Raw genomic sequence first — 15949 nt, 5'->3', positions numbered from 1 at the left:
ACTTTTGATCACATTAATAAAATGCAATGCGTCTTTTGATTCAAAGTAAGCGTTTGTGAATATATCAGTCAATTCATTTGACAAGAAAATTGTCAGTTTTGGTGTAAAATGTCATTTTCGTATGGTTTTAATCACTTTCTTGTAGTATGAATAACTAGATTTTTTTAATTTTGCCCAAGCAAAACTCATAACCACAATGACAAGTTATTGCTATTAAGCTGAATTCTGGATGGTTGTTAGATGGTACCTTACTGACCCCAAAACAAAAAAGCCCAGATCTCTATGATATTCGGGTTTCTAGAAATAGCTGGATCCGTCTTTCAACGTACGTACCTCACACTGATCACTTATTTAAGATGTGCAAATGGCATAGAAATGTCAAACAGAGGCCACAAACATGAATTAAGCTACAATTTAGCAAAGATCTCTTGCATGTTGTTACTTTTAGAAAACCTGACTCCTAGGGGTGTAACGGTACTAGGGTTGTCAAAAGTACCAGTACTTCGGTACCAAGTCGGTACTGAAATTTAAAAAATGTCAAGACACCAGCATTTCAAGCTAGCATTTTGAGAGCTGTTGAGTTGAGCAGCTTCTGACTAACTTAAAACACCTTTGATTGGCCATTGTGTTCATGCACTCAACAGATATGTCTGTGATTGGCTACAATGATCAACACTTCAAAAACATGTTCACCGAGCGCTTACACGGATACAAACAGGAATGTTTGAATCAGTGGACAGATGATTGCTTTCAAACACTCCCATCTGTGTAAACGCTTGGTGAACAACATGTTTTTGAAGCATTGATCATTGTAGCCAATCACAGACATATCTATTGAGAGCATGAACACAATGGCCAATCAAAGGTGTTTTAAGTTAAGCAGAATCCACAAGATGCTTGGGGGAAATGCTGGTATTGTTACATTTTAAAAATTTCAGTACCAACTTGGTAATAACCTTTTGAGAACTGTAAACGGTACACAAAAATGATAGTTCGTTACGTGCCTCACGGTTTGGTACGTTTTCAGTACAGCAGGGGAAGAAAACTAAACATAAAATTGCTCTTTTTTTAGTATACAGTGAATTACTTAACACATTGTGGCTCTGTCCTTAAATACATTCAATTATAATTACAATTTTCTTAAGTGAGTGCATATATTTAGCAAAATGCTCTTGTCAAGGGATGTGGACACTGAATGACTTGCCTGAGGTAAATGTAATGCTACGTGACATTGTTTACAAGCTGTTTTACTGCCGTATTTCTGTCGTTGAAACATATGAGTGATTACATGAGATTTTCATTCATGTTTATTTCATGCTATAACTAGTAGTAAAGAGGAAGGATAATTGCATTCACTCGCACTCTGCACTCCTTTTGAACTAAGGCGCCTATACAGCGATCTGTCACGCCACATCAAAACAGCATTTATTGTTTGAATTTACTGATAAAATTGACAGAATTTGAAAGATGACACTTTCACATAAGATGTTTCTTATCGAAAGTAACAAAACACAAAGCTTCTTTTAATTACTGGACGGGAGCTGCGCTATATAATGTCTAGCAAAGTTTTATTCATGCATCAACTGAAACAGCATACATTTAAAAAGCGATCTTGGAATTTAAGAATCAAAATAGATGTATAAAACTAGAAGTTTCAAATAAAGGTCCGCACGTGGTTAAAACAACACAGTATTTGAAAGACCAAAAGACCCGTACTGAAAATTTTCAGTACGAATACGTGTACCGTCACATCCCTACTGACTATCATCGGACAAACACAAACTGGCAAATAAATACCACTTGACACTTCAGATAATAAGACTAATCTTTAAGCAGAAGGATTTGCCAGTGTTTGGGGTAAAGAATTAGTGGATGCAAGAGGAACCAACTTAAAACACAGTCTTAAACCGTGATGCAATGAAAATTTTCAGGAAGCATTTCAAGCTAAGAGCCTTAAAGGTCAGTCAGTTGACATCATGCATCCAAAATCAGGGAGGAAAAACACACCAGGTAGAACTGTTAAGATAAAATGACTAATCAAACTTGAGTGAGCCAGAAGCTCCTTCTCAGACAAGCCTTAAACACCAGATGCTTGGAGATTAAATCCATGTATTTCAGGCAGGCTTGAGTGGTCTGGTATACTAAGGGTAACTTGCAGCCCCCGCTGAGCTAAGAAGCCTCTGGCGTACACCACACTTTAGTTTGGGTTTCTATAAATAACCATTCAGACTGGAAGGCTAATTTTTTCGAGATTGCAGAGGTCAATATAATCAAGCAGGAAAATGTTTGGCAAGAGCAAAAAACATCTATGCATGTCAGTTTGTTGAAAGTAGTAGTATAGAATGGCCAAATCATCCAATTTTATTTGAACAAAGTTCTTGATCTGATATTTAAAGTCCAATAAAAGCAACAAAACAATCGAAATATGTATGTTTGTTGATTCTATTGGACTTTTTGCTATGCATGCTTATGTATTAATGGTGCTTTCTAAATCAAACAATAGCTATTACTTTAGAGTTTGGAATCTGTCTTATGATTTTGGCAGAAGATAAAATGCTTGAAAACAGCCCTACAGATTGTAGGTGTGACCTGAGCCATATCTAGGCACCAGAACATCTTAAATATTTTGGCCAAGACCAGTAAGCAACAATGCACTTTTCTAACACACATGCAAAAAATATCATAAAGTGCATAAAAATATTGTAATTTTCAATTTTTTTAAAGAACAGGCTACTTATTTGTCTGAATCTCAGCCAATTAAACATTAAAATTCCCTAATATGCATCTTATTTAATATGACATTATAATAAACTTAAATGATGTAAACAGATAACGGATTTGCTGTAACTGATTACATCATACACACAGAGCACCAATTGTAATGGTAATTATTTAACATTTCGGTATACAAAAAAAACCCAACCAATACTTACTAAACTATGATCAGAGAGTGCATATGCTACAAATGATCACATATATATATAATATCTCATTCCTTTAATGTCAAACCATGACTATTGACAATGGGATTTGAAGCATCAAAATCAATAATTTGTTCAACTTAAAAAGTTTTGAATGTATATGCAAGAGCGCCAAGACAGTCATTTATCTGCCCTGCATTAAGAGCTAGCATTTTTCTTCAAATTTCAGAAAACATTTCATAAAAGTTAAAGGAGAACACAAACTTACTGAGACGTAGCCGGATGCCAAGAAAACTTCTGGGAGGCGATTTGTGAAGAACTGGATGCATAATCCACTTGTTGGGTACCATGTTGTGTGCCTTTACTCTACGTCCTCTGTGTTGAGGTAGAAATCCACACTGAAACAGCTGGTGGAGGGGTCACCAGCGGTCAGATACGACTCCTGCCAGGATGATTGGAGAATGAACACAACTTTTACTGCCAGGGGCATACATCCCAGATGGGACACATCACCCAAATTTGGTTAAGCATCTAATTGTCAACATTAAAACCAGATTTGTGAAGAGAAGTTGAAATGAAAACTACACCCCTGGTAGTATTTATGTCTTTGAACAAATTTAGTTAACCTGAAGATATATAAAATACAATGACTGTTACTTCAAACAGATTAAACACTGTATGGATGTTACCTACAATTTGCAGTTCATGCTGTTGCATCTAGTGCAGGGCAAATTAATACACACAAATATAAATACATGATGCTATTTTTGTTCTCTCTGATTCTGAATATATTAAATTATTCAGAAAAAATTACAAATATGAAAAACATACAATTTGTGCATGAAATTTGTTTGGTTTAAAGTTAAAAATGTCAACATGGTGTAAATAAAAATGAAATACAAAACAAATGTTATATATAAGATGAAGTTGTCAATCACACATATTTTAAAAGATGCAATGACAGTATTTTAGTACTTTTAAGATGTTACAGCACTTTACATTTCAGAGCCATTAAATCTGATATAAAAATAGTTTTAAAAAATGTATGAAACCAACATAAATTGCATTTCTTTATCACATGTTTTAAATAAGATATTTAAAGGTAATTTCTCTTTTTTATTTTATTAAATCCTTATGTCACTGATCTAATTCATATTTGCTCTGCATGCACATATTAAATGCAGATCCAGGTTGCACATTTCAAACAGGCCTGATTTGGTCTCCTTTGATCTTCTAGTATTATTTTGCATTGTAATTTCAATGGCTCGGTAAGCGTGCACACTGTTTACTCACGCATCTCAACGATTAATACATGGACTACAACATGACCAATTAGATACAGTGATCGCATGCGATTCAGTGGATTATTAATATGTATCGAAACTCACTCCTCACTAACCTGTTGCATTGTCAAGCTTCATGATCGACCCGCAGAGCGAAAATAAGCTCGTCCATTCAGCAGCAGCAGGACTTCAAATTCACTCCAATGTCGCTTTCATCCCCGCAGAAAGGTGCCGAATCTACCTCACCACTTCTGACTTGTGTAAATCCATGCTTGATGAAACAGGACTGGCGAATGTCAGCGTGAAAGTTTCTCGCTGCTTTGTCTGGGGCTGTTCCCTCTACTCTGTTTCAGCCATGGAAAGCGTTTTCCCATTCATTCAAATCACCTTTAGTCAAGAGATCCCGCTGCACCGCCTGCGTTCAGCCGCTAGAGGCGCCAAAGAGAGACTAATGCACAGCGCGCGCGCGTGTGTAGTTTGTTTTACCTCGATTTATTTGTTCTTCTTTACTCACTTTTTAACTTCTTGACTATTTCATTCTAAAATCAAAAAGCTCATTTACCCCAGCGGTAGCGGGTTAGATATGTATCTGCCCTCTTGTGTGAATACATATGAGTATTTGGCTCCACCTGCTGGTCATTATGTGCATCTTCCCAAATGACAGTTCAAGCTAAGTCGGGTCCATTTGGATGAGTGTGGAAGTTGGTATAGAATGTTGAATTGTGATTGTGATACATTTTTCTTTTGAATTTCTATTGCAGCCTGTGGTGTATAACCACGGAAAACATGAGTAAATCACGGATAAATGTTTTCAAGATGTAGCTATTGCTGACATGAACGCACAAAGAACAATTGGAATGGTGCAATCATTGTATACAATATAACACTAAAGTTCAACTATAGGCCAATCGCCTTGCATAATTCCGCTGTGTGCACTATACACTTCTTCATCTGTCAGCTTTCCTTACAAAACGAAAGCGTGGACTAAGGAAGCATAACTAGATTTTCTTTCATGATGAAAGCGTTGCATCTTTTAATAGTTTTGTTTCTGTCTAATATACCATCAGCAGTCTTCGGATTTGTTGAGGTGGTCTTGCTGACTGCGGGTGTGGGTGGGATTGCCTCATTATCTTATATTTTAATCGACGTCTTTGAGTTGAATCCTTTATTGACTTTTGATCCTGAACGTAAGTAAAATCTAAATCGAATTTATCTTATTATGCGACTATCTGTAGCCTATTTTATTTACTTATAGGACTGATCCATTGTGGCAAAAAACATAATCACGATTGTTTTGGTCATTGGAGGCTAATCATGATTTTTTTTTTTTTTTTTCCCCCCACACGATTATGTTAGGGTCATATGACCAAAACCTTATAGGCCTATGATATGAGCAATTTATTTAAGGATATAAATAACAATTTGCTGGAAATAAGGTCTAATCTAATTTTTAGATACAGGCAATTTGGCATTTCTCAATATCAATTTATATTCCACAGCAAAATAATAAAGGCTAATGAAAGGTCATGTCCTTTAGAATTATTGAAAACAAGTTAATCGTCAGTAATACAATAAAAACAGAAAAGTAAATTACAAACAGTAGGACAAATATAACAGAAATGTAAATTCTCAACAAGATTGGTGTTTTGACATATTTTTGCTTGTATTTGACCGCACCTGAAGCTCAAAGTTCACTTTGATTGTCTGTGTTCAACTCCGTCTCAGAGGGCACAAGCTGCCTTATAGTGACAGTGCAAGTTCTCTCAAAGTCCCTTTTTTTGAAAATATGCTCATTTTCCAACTCCCCTAGAGTTAAACAGTTGAGTTTTACCGTTTTCGATTTCACTCAGCCGATCTCCGTGTCTGGCGGTACCACAATTTTTGCATAGCTTAGCATAGTTCATTGAATCTGATGAGACTGTTAGCATCTCGCTCAAAAATGACCAAAGAGTTTCTATATTTTTCCAATTTAAAACTTGACTCTACTGTAGTTACATCGTGTACTAAGACAGACGGAAAAGACTGATGGCTGCGTAATATCATTGCGCCTGCTGCACCCATGGTACGGCAGCAAAGTTCCTTGATTATTACGTGAAGCAATGAGAGTATAGTTCCTAGCAACTTTTCATTTTCCGTCGGTCTTAGTACACGATATAACTACAGAAGAATCAAGTTTTAAATAGGAAAAATATCAAAACTCTTTGGTCATTTTTGAGCGAGATGCTAACGGTCTAATCAGATTCAATGAACTATGCTAAGCTATGCTAAAAGTGGCTCCGCCAGACCCAGAGATTGGCTGAATGGATTCGAAAACGGTAAAACTCAACTGTTTAACTCTAGGGGAGTTGGAAATTTAGCCTATTTTCAAAAAAAGTGGAGTGATCCTTTAAGGCAATGAATTTTGAAATCAAAATTTAAGTTTTTTTTTAGCTTTTAGTATTAATATGTTAGTATTAATATAAGCTTGTGTGTTACAAAACAATGACAAAATTCACATTTAGGAAATATAAGCATTAAAAATTTACAAGTCTCACTTCCTCTAAAATGGATTACAGATTTTCATTACATTAGGCTTGTTCGAGATGCATCAGCGCTGCGCAGACCGATCGGTCTGCGCAGCGCCGATGCATCTCGAACAAGCCTCTTACCACGCACTTCAGCTTCTCGTCAAATGTTTTGTCCAATCAAATGCTCTCTAGAATCTGAAGTCCCGCCTCCTCATACACTAGACATGAGAGCACAGAGCGGATCATGTTAGGTTATGTTTGACAGTTGAAGAAAGTAGCTTAATATTATTATTTATTTATTTTGTGAGATTTTATTGTTTAATTTTTAAGATTTTTTTTTATGGTATAAATTTCCATAAACCTTGTACCTACCATGTTGGTATTTTCCCTCAAAATGGAACATTGTTAAAATGTTTTGTACTTGCTGAGTTTTCAGTATGTTCAGAATGCCACCAATTTGTTAATTATAATTTTAATGTTCAAACAATTGACACTAACCAATGTCTTGTCACATTCACATCTTTCAGGTTTGAAGGCAGATTTAAGACAATCTCTCTATGGGCAGCACATCGCGTCTGCTGTTGTAAAAAAATCTCTATCATCATTTATGGCTGACAAAAACCCAAACAAACCGCTGGTCCTCTCTTTCCATGGGAGTACAGGAACTGGAAAAAATCATGTCACTAAAATCATCGCAAGAAATATTTACAAAAAAGGGGAGAACAGCAAACATTTTCACACATTTATATCTGAGCATCATTTCCCACGCAGAGACCATTTACACATCTACAGTGTAAGTAAAAAAATACAAACATAGGCCTGTTTCATGTTGCATAATCCATATTTCAAGATTAGCGAGCGATAGATAGCCTAGCTGTTGCAAGTGTTTTGTCAATAGATTTTGGACATGCATGCATGACCATAGTTAAGTTATAAAGTTGAAGCTAAATGCACATCATGTCCCAGTTATGAAATCTCAATAACATAGCATAACTTCCACATAAATCTTGAATTACATAGATGCAAACTCCTCACCTTTAGGTGAGAACTCACCTTTTTGAGATCAAAATAGGTCACATGGGATTTACAAGGGTATCCTGAATAGCATTTCATTATTTATAACATGAGATTTTAACTAAATTTTTGGTCAAATGTTGCAACAATATGTTAATTTTTTGCAAGATAAATTACAGTTTTTAACATTTAAGGGATTTTTATATTTATTTTTAATTACCCTGTAACTACAAATGAGCATGTAAAGCAAAAAAAATTAAAATTACGTGTGCACCATGTCCCCGCCCTGTACTATTTGTCTTATCCCAAATGGCTTTGAACATTGTTTTAAGCATAAATCTAATGTTTTATAGAACAAAGAATTATGGGTTTGGGACTAAAAGAGGGTAAATGGGTGAACTATTCCTTTAAGCAGTTTTGTATCTAAAATTAACAAAAAGACAAATATTTTATTAGTTCTGCATTTCACATTTTGCCATTATGAGCATGGCCAAGGTAATTCAGGAGAGTGAACTTCTTTAACTGATGCTTTATTTATATAAACAAACAACCGTTTCAATCAAAACCATAGCTACATGTAGCTACTACTGTAAGTGTTACTATAGTAAAAAAAAAAAAAAACAGTAAATAATTAAAAAAAAAAATTGCATGTTCTTAAAAGCATTTGCATGTTCTGTATATTCAGGAACAGCTAAAGCAGTGGATTCATGGAAATGTATCAAGTTTTCCCCGCTCCATGTTCATATTTGATGAAATGGACAAGATGAATCCACAGCTGATCAACACCATAAAACCTTTTCTGGACTACAATACCCGTGTAGATGGTGTGTCATTCCACAATGCAATCTTCATTTTTCTCAGGTAAAAAAATAGAATTGTCAGATTCAAGCAGAGTGTTAATTAAATATCTCTATTCTCTCAAAAGAGTGACCCAACTAATGATAAACTGTTTGTTTATAGTAATGTAGGTGGGAATGTGATTAATGACATGGCTCTGGATTTCTGGAGAAAAGGCAAAAATCGGGAAGAGATGTGGATGAACAACAAAGAACTGGAGATTAAAATCTCTCAAAACATCTTCAATGATGAGAACAGTGTGTATTGAAAGCATTTTATTTGGATTTTATATATTTAATTTATATGCGATATTTCAGTGATAACAGTCCTACCGTTTGTATCACTCCGCTTGAAGTGACTGTCATGGCGGCCGATCAAATTCACCGTAATTTTTGCGAATACAACTTGTTGTACCACGAACTGTAGTTTTAATAGTTTTTTTTAGACGAGAATGTAGTTGTTTAGACCTGAAATATGTGACTCATATTTAATAATAGCGCCTATTGTACAATTTGTTTTGACGTTGTCGGAGATGCGAGCTCCAGGGCGTCAGCGGCCGTTCAGTGCCTGTGTACGCGCCGAGAACAGCTTCATCTCGGCCAGTGCTTCGGGGATTTACCGCTGGCTCTTATAGTGGTTAAACATGAGACATAATTTAATTTGAGTACATAAAACGGGCAGTCTTTGGTCTTATTAATCTATCGTTTGTTCCAGAGCAAGTCGAATTGTGCTATGTTAAATTTGATAATAATTACCTTATCCTTTATATAGCATAGCATATAGGTTACATATAGACGGGACATGTCAGACGAAGACTCTTCTCCGCTTCCTCTTCTTGCTCCCTTTAAATACATACCCTTTATAGACAGTGTTTTTTGAGTAAAGAAAACAATTGACAATTTTTTTTTCAAACATCAGATCTTTATTTACCTTTGCTTTGCATAGAGACGAGATGACCAAACTGCGTGCAGCACTTCATTCACGACAGAGAATTTATGAGGTTTGACTGACAGTTTGAGGATCCAAAGGAGTTAGGAGGTTTTGTCACAAGCTCTTTAAAATCCTTTTCATTCGTTAAATATTAGTACAACCCACATACAAGCGTAAAGGGTGGCCTATATCATTGTTTTTTTTTTTGTTTTTGTTTTTTTTTTTAAAGCTGCTGTCCGCGATTTTTGGCCCTCTAGCGGTTAATAAACAGAACTGCATGCGTATTGCGGAGGAACATTCTAGCCGGAGCTACTTTTCTCCATGTATGTCTATGGCGAGTCATACAGTTACTGTGATACTCTGCGGCGAGTCCTACCAGTCTGGTCTGAAATAGTCCGAATATAAACACTTATTATAAGTGTACCATAATGATTCAGGATAAGACAAAAACACGGTTTGGAAAATGGATTCATGTTGTATATTCTCATTATATAATTTTTGTACATTTTTAACACAAAAAAAGTTGCGGACTGCAGCTTTAATAAAATAAAACAAAATATAGGAACTAGAGATAAAAGGTGTAGCATTTATTTTATTTATTTTTTGACATTTGGTAATTATCCACGGCACACTAGTGCTTTACGTTTGACTGAACAGTACAATTGTGTTAATTTGTTGTTGAGTAAATATTATATATAAATATGTCCATTAATGCGTAATATGGATTGAGTGAAAGTTACATTAATACGCCATTAGATGGCGGCAACACTTTACAGGTGAATGAGTCATGAGGTCAGTGAGTCACAAGAGACTTTTAATTTGAAACAAACTTTTGCAAAGGAAGTTGTTTTAGACAGTTACATAAACATTACCAATCCTGTAGGTTTTATGGTACACCTCAAATAAGGGATTTAATAGTAATTTATAATGTTAATATTAATTGCCGAGTCCACGAATGGCTTGGGTATGCAGAGCATTCGCAGCTTATATGGACCGCACGCCACTGATTTTATATATATATATATATATATATATATATATATATATATATATATATATATATATATATATATATATATAATGTATACTATATTGCCAAAAAGTTTGGGACGCCTCCCTTTACGTGCACATGAACTTTAATGACATCCCATTGTTAATCCGTAGGGTTTAATATGAGTTGGCCTCAACTCTTCTGGGAAGGCTTTCCACAAGGTTTAGGAGTGTGTTTATGGGAATTTTTGACCATTCTTCTAGAAGCGCATTTGTGAGGTCAGGCAGTGATGTTGGCGAGAAGGTCTGGCTCACAGTCTCCGCTCTAATTCATCCCAAAGGTGTTCTATCGGGTTGAGGTCAGGACTCTGTGCAGGCCAGTCAAGTTCCTTCACACCAAACTCGCTCATCCATGTCTTTATGGACCTTGCTTTGTGCACTGGTGCGCAGTCATGTTGGAACAGGAAGGGGCCATCCCCAAACTGTTCCCACAAAATTAAATTGTCCAAAATATCTTGGTATGCTGAAGCATTAAGAGTTCCTTTCACTGGAACTAAGGGGCCAGGTACAACCCCTGAGAAACAACCCCACACCATAATCCCTCCACCAAACTTTACACTTGGCACAATGTAACAGGAAAGTACCGTTCTCCTGGCTATAGCCAAACCCAGACTCGTCCATCAGATTGCCAGACAGAGAAGTGTGATTCGTCACTCCAGAGAACACGTCTCCACTGCTCTAGAGTCCAGTGGTGGTGTGCTTTACACCACTGCATCCAACGCTTTGCATTGCACTTGGTGATGTAAGGCTTGGATGCAGCTGCTCGGCCATGGAAACTCATTACGCACTGTTCTTGAGCTAATCTGAAGGCTACACGAAGTTTGGAGGTCTAGCTATTGACTCTGAAGAAAGTTGGTGACTTCTGCGCACTGTGCACCTCAGCATGCGCTGACCCTGCTCTGTGGCCTATATTTTACGTGGCCTACCACTTCAGGCTGAGTTGCTGTTTTTCCCAATTGCTTCCACTTTGTTATGATACCACTAACAGTTGACCGTGGAATATTTAGTTGTCAGGAAATTTCACAAATGGACTTATTGCACAGGTGGCAACCTATCACGGTACCACGCTTGAATTCACTGAGCTCCTGAGAGCGACCCATTCTTTCACAAATGTTGGTAGAAGCAGTCTGCATGCCTAGGTGCTTGATTTTATACACCTGTGGCTATGGAAGTGATTGAAACACTTGAATTCAATGATTTGTTGAGGTGTCCCAATACTTTTGGCAATAATATATATATATATATATATATATATATGTCATTTGATTGTCTGTGAACCTGTACATATATGGTTACTGTCAGGTGGCTGTATTGAAGCACACAACTCAGGAAATACTCAAACTGACTTTATTAATAAACACAAACAGGAAAATAACATAAACAGAAATAACAACCATAAGATGAAGTTATCAGAACTATCCACTGGGATAGTTCCCCGAGAACTAAATTCTCCCCATGGCCATGTTCCTGTTTGCATTTGCACCGGCAATAGGAACTCTGAAGCGGCCGACAGCGGCGTCCTTAACTGCTGCATTTACAAATGCTAAAAACCAGTGGATGGAGGATGGCGTGATAGGAGCTGTGTTTGTTGTGTGTCATGGGTTCCATGATAATCAAGATGGAATGTTAAATAATCAATTACGCGACTGAAAGAGCAAGAGACAAAATTTCATGATATCTTTCAGTATTACATATCATGAAGGCAGAGAAAAGAACTCAACCCTGCAAACAACACGTAAATGCCATTATCACTGTTTTTCATGTTCGTGAACTAAACTAGTGCTGGTGTTTGACCAATCAACATACACTTACGTCACTGGTAGTTCCTTTAGACCTTATTTGCCAGAGAAACAAGCACGCCGCCATCTTTAGAATATTGTCTTTGAACTTCAGCTTTTGGAATAAAACTCAAAACGTGCCAGTTACATTCTTGTATTTCATAAATTAAATTTGTTCCTTTACATTTTACAGGTGGGTTTCAGCACTCCACTATCATAGATCATCATCTGGTTGATCACTATATTCCTTTCCTACCTCTGGAGCTGAAGCATGTGCGTAAGTGTGTCGAGGCTGAGATGGATCATCTGAACATAACCCGAAACACTGAACTGGCAGATAAAGTGGCCAGTGACATGCCCTTCTTCCCCAAAGAAGAGAAAGTCTTTGCTGTTAAAGGTTGCAAGTCTGTCAGGCAGAAGTTGGTGATGTATGTTGATGAATAGATGAAAGACTTTAACACTTAAAAAAAAAACGTTGCTGTTTCTTTAATGCACATAGTTGAACAGCAGTGAGGTATTGATTTTTCACCATAGTTTTTGCTAATTAATATCCCAGTGTATAGGAGTATGTAATACACTGCCTTTTAAATAGTGCTAAATAAAAAAAATTGGTGCAAGTTTAAGGCATTTTTTATTAAAAGGTAAGTATGTTGAACCAAAACATTTAAAGAGAAGTACTCTCTAAAAAATTAAGTGTTATATAGCCCACTGAATCATTCTCAGACTTAATGCTGACAACAATGGAACCACTTGGGAGAGAACTGTCAGGAGACTTATTTCTTAGCACAAAAGAGGACAGTTGTACAAGAGGATTACCAAATCATTGTTTTAAGTGTGAAAATATAGCAAAAGTAACACAGAAATTATAAGTCGATAGACCTGTGACAAGGCCCCTGAAACAATCAGGCCTTCATTTTTAATCTTTCAGTAAGTGATGAGGGATTTTTTTGCTAGACAAAGAGCAGGAGAAATACCAAGCGAGTGTTTCAGAGCCAGCAAAAGCTATGAAAAGAGTGACAGAGTAAGATGCAGCCTGCAGAAATGACATGTATCCTTGTTGTCCACACTGGAACTACCCACTGTAGTCAAAGCACAATAAAGTGCTTTATAAATATATATATATATATATATATATATATATATATATATATATATATATATATAGTGAATTTAGGTTGATTGGTACACATTTTGCTATTGAAATGACTGGGAAAAAGTGTCCCAATCAACCTGAATTATATATAATGTTTGTGTGTGTGTGTGTGTGTGTTTGTGTGTGACCTACAGGTTTTCTTTTCTTACTGGCTAAATGTTTTGTGTCCAATATTTAATTAGAAAAGGCGCTCCTTTTATACGTCCGGGTCGCGCCATATTACGTCATAGGCTGTCGCTGGCCAATAGGGATTGGAGTTGTTGGATAGTTGCTTTCAGACACCTGGGTCACGTTCCCCATTCTCAGTCTCGTTGCCTGGTTCTCAGGGAACTATGGTTACATATGTAACCTGAGACGTTACATCGCTTGCCTTGGAGATGCAAGACTGTGCCTCTTTTTCCGCTGCCACCTGGTGGTCGTTTGAGCCTGTACATTGCTCATTTGTGTTGTTTGTCTTTTGCAGGTGTCTTGTTAAAGTGTGAGTGAGTGTGTATGGGTGTATTCGAGCTGGATTGAAGGTGTTTTTTTTTGTATTTTGTTTTTTTGTTTAGTTTGTTTGTTGTATATTTCTTATTTGTAGTATTTGGTTTCATTGTAAGTTGATTTGGTGTTTGTTTGAATTTTGTTATTGGGGTGGATTGGGTATTATTTCTTTGCCTTTACTTTGATATCGCTCAGTTAAAGGACTGAGAATTTATGGTTTATTTTTGGTGTTTTTTTTTCCTTTTGATTTTGGTCTTTTTTTTCTTTTCTTTTTGGTGTATTACATTGTGTTGGTTTGAAGTAGTTAATGTATAAATTGTTTTTTTTTTTTTTGGTTTTTAGTGTTTAAATGTGTTGTGTTAGGCACAAAGCTAAATGCTAAATGATGCAGGTTGCAATGAAGTCTCCTCTGTTTAAAGTATCAGTCTGTATGGAAAGTGCAAACACAGACAATGTCACTCAATCGAAAAATTACATTAGCTCAAAAATAACTTTTTCCTAGAGCTGCTGTAAAACCAAAACAATCTAATAGAACCATAACAATCTAATAGAATAGATAATAGAATCTTGGATAAATGCTATGGGAATGTTAAAAGGGCTTATGTTGCTAAATTAAGGCCCCCATTCACAAGTTCTGACCATAAAGGCTGATTTACTTCTGCGTCGAGTGTACACCATAGCTACGGGCTACGGCGTAGGCTGTGCGTAGCATATGACGTAGCCTGACATGCACCTCTTCAAAAATGTAACAACGCGTCAATTCTACGCGGACCGCAAGCGTTCTGATTGGTCTGCTAGAACCCCTCCCTCGGGTCAAAAAGCTGGAGCGGAGCACTCGGAGAAGAGCAAGCACTTTCAACTTCACTACGAATGAAAAAACACTCTGTTTCAGGGGACACATACAGTCAAACTGTAACAAAAGTCGTTACATATTTGCCGCTTCTCTGCCGTTTCTGTTTGTAAGCTTCTCTGACAACGTACATGACGAGCTGCTTCTTCGGCTTTTGCCTTGAAACTCAACATGACCGCGGACACTGCCTCCTAGTGGTCTGCATGCACGTCGACGCGGACAACGACGCAGAAGTATAAATGAAAACAGACGCATAGCCTACGGCGCAGAGGCTCCGGTGTAGGTCCGACGCTTAAGTATAAATCAGCCTTAACACAGTTTATCTTATCCCTACGTAGGCCTACAGAACAGTTTTGGAGAGTTCTAAACCTGTTGTTAAAAATGTACAGGTGTGGTCGGAAAATAGTATCGAATCTTTGAAGGGCTGTTTCTTATGTACTGATTGGGACATTTTTTACAGTGCTGATCTAAATGAAACCACAGAAGTTATAACTGATTATGTGAATTTTTACATGGATAATGTGATTACTAAGAAGCAGGTTACTATCTATTCAAATAATAAAGTTTATATTACTAAGGAGATTAAGCATTATATTAATAGAAAAAAAAATGCTTTTAGAAATCGCGATCGTGTAGCACTTAAATCTGTTCAGAGAGAACTGAATCAGTTGCTAAGAGCGGCAAGGAAAAAACAAACCAAAAAATATTTTAGAAGAAAATTTTAATAAGTCTAGGATGTGGAACTCGATAAAAAAATATAACTAATATGCAACCGGCAAAAAAGGCGTTTTTTACAAATAGTGACGCGCATAAAGCAGACGATTTGAACAATTGTTTTTCTAAGGTTCAACTAAAAACTATGACCAAGAATGTATGAAGGAATTGAGTTCTATAATAACTTCTGACCAAGGGGACAGCAGGCTGTTAATTGACTCTAATTATGCTCAGTCATTATTTAAACAGATGTGTCCAAAGAAATCTGCCAGCCCGATGGTTTACGTCCTTTATCGATTGGTGTGATGCTAATTTCCTAAAAGTGAACACTAAGAAAACACAGGAGATCATCGTTGACCCTAAAGGTATCGGAGAGCATACGCAGAGAGAAATATATGTCTACCTCCAATTTAACATTTGATCAACAGC

At 36.6% G+C, this 15949-nt stretch overlaps 2 protein-coding genes across 3 annotated transcripts in view; one reads left to right on the top strand and one right to left on the bottom strand.

Moving 5' to 3' along the window:
- Positions 1-4576, bottom strand: part of plekhg5b (pleckstrin homology domain containing, family G (with RhoGef domain) member 5b) — an 89406-nt gene extending 84830 nt beyond the window's left edge. Inside the window, exons 1-2 of the mRNA XM_048177557.1 lie at positions 4321-4576; positions 3190-3363 (exon numbers count right to left, since the gene is read on the bottom strand). Coding sequence (XP_048033514.1) covers positions 3190-3271 — 82 coding nt within the window. The 5' untranslated portion in view covers positions 3272-3363; positions 4321-4576. The remainder of the gene's footprint in view (positions 1-3189; positions 3364-4320) is intronic.
- LOC125259697 (torsin-1A-like) lies at positions 4301-12982 on the top strand. Of its 2 annotated transcripts, none has more exons than XM_048177563.1 (5): positions 4301-4432; positions 7239-7504; positions 8411-8586; positions 8686-8819; positions 12514-12982. In XM_048177563.1, exons 1-5 carry the CDS (start codon positions 4408-4410, stop codon positions 12762-12764), a joined length of 852 nt encoding a protein of 283 aa, XP_048033520.1. In that variant the 5' UTR covers positions 4301-4407; the 3' UTR covers positions 12765-12982. The 2 variants fall into 2 exon arrangements, with proteins under 2 accessions (XP_048033520.1, XP_048033519.1); XM_048177562.1 differs by lacking the exon at positions 4301-4432 and adding an exon at positions 4684-5391.
- Positions 12983-15949: the final 2967 nt, after the last annotated feature.

The sequence above is a fragment of the Megalobrama amblycephala genome, linkage group LG24 (genome assembly GCF_018812025.1).
Source record: "Megalobrama amblycephala isolate DHTTF-2021 linkage group LG24, ASM1881202v1, whole genome shotgun sequence".
In the NCBI taxonomy this organism is placed as follows: Eukaryota; Metazoa; Chordata; class Actinopteri; order Cypriniformes; family Xenocyprididae; genus Megalobrama; species Megalobrama amblycephala.
The sequence above is the reverse complement of the archived record's forward strand: the minus strand, read 5'-3'. Positions and strand labels throughout refer to the sequence as shown.